Raw genomic sequence first — 6,898 nt, 5'->3', positions numbered from 1 at the left:
AATTGTCGAACTATCAGTCTACCTTTTCATCTTTCTATCCACCTGTTTATCCATCTTTCTGGCTATACTAATAATGAAAGTAAAAAATGAAAGTACAATTATTTGGTAAAATTTGAAGCATTTTTGGAAACATTTTATTTATGTTGTATATGAATAGTCACAAAAGTAAAATATAAAATATATGAGTAAGAAACTAATAAATATAACACATATTAATCATACACTTACTTTTATGTATATACAAAGCAACACAATAGTTTTTTTTTAGTAACGAAGCTACTCTATAATTCACTATGTCTGTCCGTCCATAAGTCTGTAATGATGTTGGGGAATTGAGATTTACTCAGATGCTATTAAAGCTAGACCTTTGACTTTTATTGACAACATTTCCAGCATTATGAGGCACAAATTATATATATGACATTCATGGCTGTCTGACTGCTTTGAAGCAGCTTTATAGCTTTTTCTTTTTTACTGATTGTCTTAATAAATTGGCTGTTTTATAAAATTTCATTAATATTATTCTATTCACAAGTAAAACCTACATTGTAAAATTATCCAGGGATGTTATCCATTTGCAAATACGGTGAAAACTTTGTTTTTTATTTGAATTAGAATTTTTTCCTAAATTGTGTTCTTAAAAATAATAATAAATAGGTGATTTTGAATATGTATTGATTCTATTTTTTGATAATAAAATAATTCTTCTATATGATACTAGGCGGTAGTAAGGTCATTTTTAGTAATTGTCCAAGCCACTCATACCAATTTTGATAATCCGGAATTAGAGATATAACCTTCCTTTAACCAAAGGGTATATATATAAATATAAAAAAAAATTCATGAAACAAAGTCCTAACAATTTGTTTCTTTTTACCTATTCCTAAATCCTCTTAAAAAATAAGTCACACATATGAGACATTAGTTCCGTTTTAAAGAAAAGATAAGAGGTTGAAACACCATGTATGGAAAGTCAGTTCTTTATAAGCTTTCAACATCCTCACATATTCTAAAAGTTAATCATATTCTTATTTGATGATGAATGTGAATTTTGTAAATACAATATTTATTTGAAATTAAATTTTATGACAAACTTAACACAAGAAACACAAATTTATCTTTTAATTTATGAATTTGTATTATTTTGTTTCAAATTTGCTTTTATATATTTTAAGCTTTCAATTGTGTGTTTTTTGTTTTGTTTGGTTTTTTGGCTTGTACAACATTTATACTACTCTTCTAAATGTCCCAAAACCTGTCTTTAAATATTAAGGATTGATTGGTTCAATTTTATGAGAAAGACTTTCATAAATGCTAAAATTCTATTACCTTAGTATATACAATGATCATGATAAAATTTTAAGTATTGTAGGGCAATAAATGGGGTTTTGTTTCAGAATCTTAGGATGGAGTTTGGTTGTTCAAACAGGTTCAACCTGTTTCTTACTTTTCTTGTCATCTTTGCTTGTCATAGCAGAGCTGAGGATGACTTGTTAGCTGAGGGATCTGGTGAAGGACTTCCCCAAGACAACTATGATTCCCACAGATTTGGGATGTCTAAGAATATCCTCAAAGTGGAAGGTGAAAGTAAATAACAAATCTTATTTACTTAAATTTATATTTCTTTTTATATTAGCTACATAAAATTAATACGTAATTACTAATTTCTTAAACTGAAGCACACGCTGTCATCTGCTACATGCTTTAGATTTCTTAGTTATATCTTGATATTATTATATCTACTAAAAGATGATTATTGTTTCTAGTTGATTGCTATGCTGGCAAAAGTGTTAGTGTTACTCCCTCAGGTAAGTTTTATTAGTAGCATATCTATATTTCAAATTGTTTTGTCAGTCTATTCTTGACTTAGTCCCATAACATTATGCGGAAATATCAATTTATCAGCTGTTAGTTCTATTTTCTTACAGATTTCACTCTCTAATAGGTATGTGTGATATGATACTGGGGTTGACAATAACTTTTCTCTTTAAGCCTCTATACTGTTATACTGATATAGAATAGAATTGATTAAACAGCATATCTAGTCTTCTTATGTTTATATTGTCACACATATTATTTTTTAGAAACAAACTCTTTGACCCCTGGTGGTGTATTGGCCTTTAAGGTGGACAAACCTATTGAGGTAAGCTTCTAATTGTTATATTTAATCAATTGAAATTCCTACTTATACCTGCAAAATAAGTTTTTTTTATTTTCAATCCAATCTTGTATAATTTCAGCATATTTGGTACTTTAAAGTCCAATTATTGTGGTTCAAGTCAGTTAGGTGCACAATGCCTTAAATTATAATTTTGTTTAGGCTTACAAATTTACAACAATTGATATCTGTCCACCAAATGCTCCAAAAGACAGTACAGGAATTAGGAAATGTTTCGTGTTTTCTGCACCAGCAACCAAGTAATTTTTGCATTCTTTGATAATAATAAATTTAAATTTTTCATCTGTTGAATCAGATATATCAAATGCATGTTTTAGATGTCAAAACGAGTATGAAGATTATATGGAAGATACAGATACTTTTAGAAGAAATATGACATGCAAATTAAATGGAAATAGTTATGATTTCACTATAAAAAACATTACACAAAAAGACAGGTAGGTAAAATAAAGTTATTATGATACAATATAGTTTATATAATGAAAAAAATATTTTTGATTTTAGTGGCATATTTGCAGTTCGTTTGACGATTGATAGTAGTGATTCAACTGTAGTAAGATGCCAAGCTGAAAATACACCCTTTGATACTGTTGTTTCTAAAGCACCTGAATCTATAACTTTAGAAGGTTTAGAGGTAAAATTTGTTAAAGATGTTTAATGTTAAAATGTACCTCTATGAGGCATAATTATTCTAATAAACTGCTTAATTCTTTTCTTTACCTTTCATAAATTTGTATTTGTTTTAGAATTCAAAATTGTTAATTCAAGTTGAAAAATCTTTGTTTTTTTTATGACTATTATTGAGATAAAATTAACTTAAATCTTCAAGGGTTTCATTGACAATTAAGAAATAATTCAATTCTTCAAACTTGTAAATTGATTTAATGGTTTCTTAATTAAGAATCCAATGACAACTGCACAAGCTGAAAGAGAGGTTCAGTGTGTTGCTAACAAGGTCAGACCTCCTCCAGTAAAAGAGGACTTTGAGTGGTCAATAGGTGGGATTTTATAATAAATTCTTAGAAAAAGATCATACCTTGAATTTAAACCTTGTAAATGACATACAGCTTTATAGAATAATTGTAAGAGCTATTTATCTAGTTATATTTTATTCAAACTATTATTATAGAGGATTGGTATGGTAGCCTTAATGAAGTACTTATTAATGATCAAGATCCAGTTTCAACCAATGACACTGTTGATGAATCTATAGGTAATATTTAAATATTATTATCAAATATGTTTGATTTTAGAATATTTTGATTTAATTATATTCTACTTTATTTTCAGGTTTGACCCAGACAACAACCCATACTATCAAGTTAAAATTTGATGGAGATCTTGATGGCAAAACAGTCAAATGCAAAGGAATGTTCATGTTTAATATTCCATTATTTTCTAAAATTTTATCATTTACTAATTGGTCTTAGCAATTTTTGTTGTTTAAAATTTTGACATGAAAAGTAATGACAAAGAAATGTATTTTAACATGAATATGATATATAGTGAATCATGTTGGATGGACTAATCAAGGTAAGGAGAGGAATGATACTGCTTATGGGGAAGTTGAAGTTCAAGGTAAGTTAAATAGAAAATATACAATTAGTAGAATGATTAGAATTTATTGATAATTTGAGAAGGAATAATAATATGATTCTTATTTTCAGGACCTCCAGTTCCGTCAGATGGAATTGTTTACGGAGGAAATAGTGATCAAACATTTGAAGTTGGAGAGCCTGCAGTTATCTACATACCTTTCCATGCAAACCCTAAACCAACATGGTAATATTTCAAATACTTTATCCAACACTAGCAACTATGCCCCTAGAGGCAATTCTCCTGGAAAGGGTGGTTGTAAACTCCACCTAAATAACTATGAAATTTCACAGGACCTATCAAAAGGCTGATTGTAAAGGATAACCATTTTTATTTAATAATTATCATTTGGTTCAAACAGACACACAGATAAACTCACACATACTCTATATCTTTTCTAAAAGTAGGTAATATAACTTTAAATTTGTTATCAAGTATTTTTTACCTCTAGGTTGACTATCTACCCATCTGACATTGCTCCAGGAAACTTGACTATCAAGCAAAACCTAAATAGTTCATCATATGGAAGGTATACAGCTGAAAGATGGCTGTATGAGGTAACAATTCTTTTTGATTATACAAAAAGATATTTGCACATTATATTTTGAAAATAAAAAAAAAACATTATAAACTTATTACAATTGTTATTTGCAGAACAAATCTGAGGTGCCAGTACGTAGTAATGCAGGGGACAGAAAATTCTTAGCTGTATTAAGAATCAGGTACTTAAAATTTGTAGAAAGTTGGTCATGTAGAAAATAGTTACCTACCTCATCAATTACATGGTACTGGCGATCCTGTAGTCCTTGATACTCTGAAATCAGGTTCAACAACCAATGATAACTAAGAGAAGCCAAGCTCTCCTTTTCTGTCCAAACACATCCTTCGTCTAATTAAGTCCTAACTTTGCATGATACACTAATGGTTACGCTCCTAGAGGCCTCTTGGGGCACTTGGGGAGGGGGGGGAAGTTAAATTTGATAACACATTTTTTTGTGGTTGGGGCGATTTATCCTAGGAGATTGGTGGTAACCTCCCTAAAAATAGTTATAACCTTCCCCATTCCTATAGTAAGCTACCTTGTAAAGGAGACCATATCAGTTCAGCAGTTATCAAGATTGTTCAGTACTGACATCCTGTCACTATACTATAAGGATTTTTTTAGTGAGCTTGAAAAAGATGACATGGAAAGGACCCACATGATGAGTGTCAACAATGGTCTGGGAACCACAAACTACACTTTCCAAATTCCTAATATTGAAGGTAACTAAATAATTTTTTTTGAATCTTAGAACCAATAAACAAGGGTATTGTGTTTCAATTATTGAGAATTGTTATCAATACTCTAATTCTATAGGTTTAATCGTTTTGAAAAAAAATTTTAGAATATTAAAAAATATTATTCAAATATCCAAATTTTGATTAACTGCAAAGGTGGTGGTTTGAGTGGAGGTGCCATTGCTGGAATAGTGATTGGTGTCCTAGCTGGGGTACTTCTCATAGCTGTGGTTGCTATTCTTCTTGTCAAGTAAGTAGTTGCAGATCCGTTGTCAGCAGCAAATCTACTCTATAAATCAGTTTGTCTGTTAGTTCATCTGTTTTGATATGGGAGAAATGCGCATTTCTCTGCTGCTATTAAAGAGAGACAGCTAAATTTTTTTGGTGAAATTCCGAGTATCAATGAACATCAACTGTATGATTTACTATGTCCGCCAGTCTGTCTGTCATACATAAGAAAAATAATAAATAATTTTTTTTTATTATTATTTAAGATTTTTGAAAAATATTTATAGACATAACATATCTATAATCAATTTTGTTTGTCTGTCCTTCCATGAAATGTTAAAGCTTCACTACTAATGGATGTCATGCGACGAATCATTTTCAGGATATTATTTCTAGTGAGCTAAATTTTAATAAATTCATACTTAACATAATTTACTCATGAAAAGTTTTCTCTTAAGAAACACAACAATTATAAAAAATATGCCCTTTACTACCAAAATCTTTACACAATTTCAATTAATGACATGTCTGAAATGTAACTCCACTGTTATCATATTGGCTGATTTAGAGAGTATGTCTCTAAATTAACTCTATTATTAAATGTTTAACTCAAATTTATTTTATTTCTATTCTGTTGTAGAAAAAAGAATAAGAAGAAGTCGCAGAAAATCAAGGAAGACAGAAGAAGAAGAAAAAGGGAGGAGGTAATATTTTTAAAAATCTTTTTTTTTATTTTGACAATATCAATATAGGAAATGGGTTGATACTTAAAGAAGAATGTATTGGACAATAGACAAATAGGAAATTTCGGCCTTTTTGTTTTTGCAATGTCTATTTCTTTATTTTCCACCTAGTTCTATCTAGTTCTTTTATATTTGTTAAATTTTCTATGCATATCTATATTCTAAAGTAACATAATGTCTGTCAGTCAATAAGTGCATGTTGTCCAACAATTTTGCAAATTGTTTTCTCATAATTCTATATAAGTTATTTAAAAGAAGGATAGCACCCCACTCCCTGTAAGATAGATCCTTCTTTTTCTCATATATTTAACTTAAACAAAACATGACAATATTTTAAAGGAAGGAGATAGAGGGTACCATCACTATTATATAGTTTAGAATCTAGTTTTTATTCAATGTTAACTACATTATTTTTAAGGGCAGAGCTGATAACCTAGGCTATGAGAGCTGAACTGGTTATAACTGGTTTCAACAGTAACAAAACTGGTTATTTCTAGCATATCAGCTGAAGATGGCTGTTTCTTTTAGATTCTGGCCTCATTGTAAATAAAAAAATATTGTATTGTAACAGAGCTCATTTTAGTAAAATATATATTCATCTTGACTTAAATCAATGTTTTTTTTTAAGTTAACCTATTGATTACTTTGTCTAACGCTCTTGGCCTCTAGCTTTACTTGAGGTTGGGAATTGATCTTGCCAACTTCAAATTGTAGATTTAGAATTTTTTTTGGCGGGGGGGACATTTTCTAGGGTAATATTTCTTGGGAAGATGGTGGTACAGATGATGGTACACATACAGACATCCTGTTACTTTTTATATAAGGACATAGACCTCAATAATTCAGCTGGCAAATAAGCAACTATAATTATCTT

General features: G+C 29.6%; 1 protein-coding gene across 2 annotated transcripts; it reads left to right on the top strand.

Moving 5' to 3' along the window:
* Nucleotides 1–1,401: 1,401 nt before the first annotated feature.
* Nucleotides 1,402–6,634, top strand: LOC145332354 (uncharacterized). 2 transcript variants are annotated; one of them, XM_080177356.1, is made up of 17 exons: nucleotides 1,402–1,587; nucleotides 1,767–1,808; nucleotides 2,085–2,143; nucleotides 2,321–2,418; nucleotides 2,497–2,616; nucleotides 2,684–2,813; nucleotides 3,081–3,177; nucleotides 3,309–3,392; nucleotides 3,470–3,547; nucleotides 3,686–3,757; nucleotides 3,847–3,961; nucleotides 4,227–4,332; nucleotides 4,430–4,497; nucleotides 4,941–5,038; nucleotides 5,210–5,303; nucleotides 5,922–5,985; nucleotides 6,448–6,634. In XM_080177356.1, the coding sequence occupies exons 1-17, from the start codon at nucleotides 1,407–1,409 to the stop codon at nucleotides 6,451–6,453; spliced, it is 1,512 nt and encodes a 503-aa protein (XP_080033482.1). In that variant the 5' UTR covers nucleotides 1,402–1,406; the 3' UTR covers nucleotides 6,454–6,634. The 2 variants fall into 2 exon arrangements, with proteins under 2 accessions (XP_080033482.1, XP_080033481.1); XM_080177355.1 differs by having other exon boundaries at nucleotides 6,443–6,634.
* The last annotated feature ends 264 nt before the right edge of the window (nucleotides 6,635–6,898 follow it).

Source organism: Acartia tonsa, chromosome 11 (assembly GCF_053477335.1).
Source record: "Acartia tonsa isolate MP-2025a chromosome 11, ASM5347733v1, whole genome shotgun sequence".
Lineage (NCBI taxonomy): Eukaryota > Metazoa > Arthropoda > Copepoda > Calanoida > Acartiidae > Acartia > Acartia tonsa.
Note: the sequence above shows the minus strand (reverse complement) of the source record. Positions and strands in the feature narration are given on the sequence as shown.

Excerpts from the sequence above, each read along its gene's own strand:
- LOC145332354 (XM_080177355.1), top strand. The coding sequence starts at position 1,407 with ATGGAGTTTGGTTGTTCAAACAGGTTCAACCTGTTTCTTACTTTTCTT. Across the intron at positions 2,144-2,320 it reads AGGTGGACAAACCTATTGAG|GCTTACAAATTTACAACAAT; the intron begins GTAAGCTTCTAA and ends AATTTTGTTTAG. Across the intron at positions 3,178-3,308 it reads GGACTTTGAGTGGTCAATAG|AGGATTGGTATGGTAGCCTT; the intron begins GTGGGATTTTAT and ends CTATTATTATAG.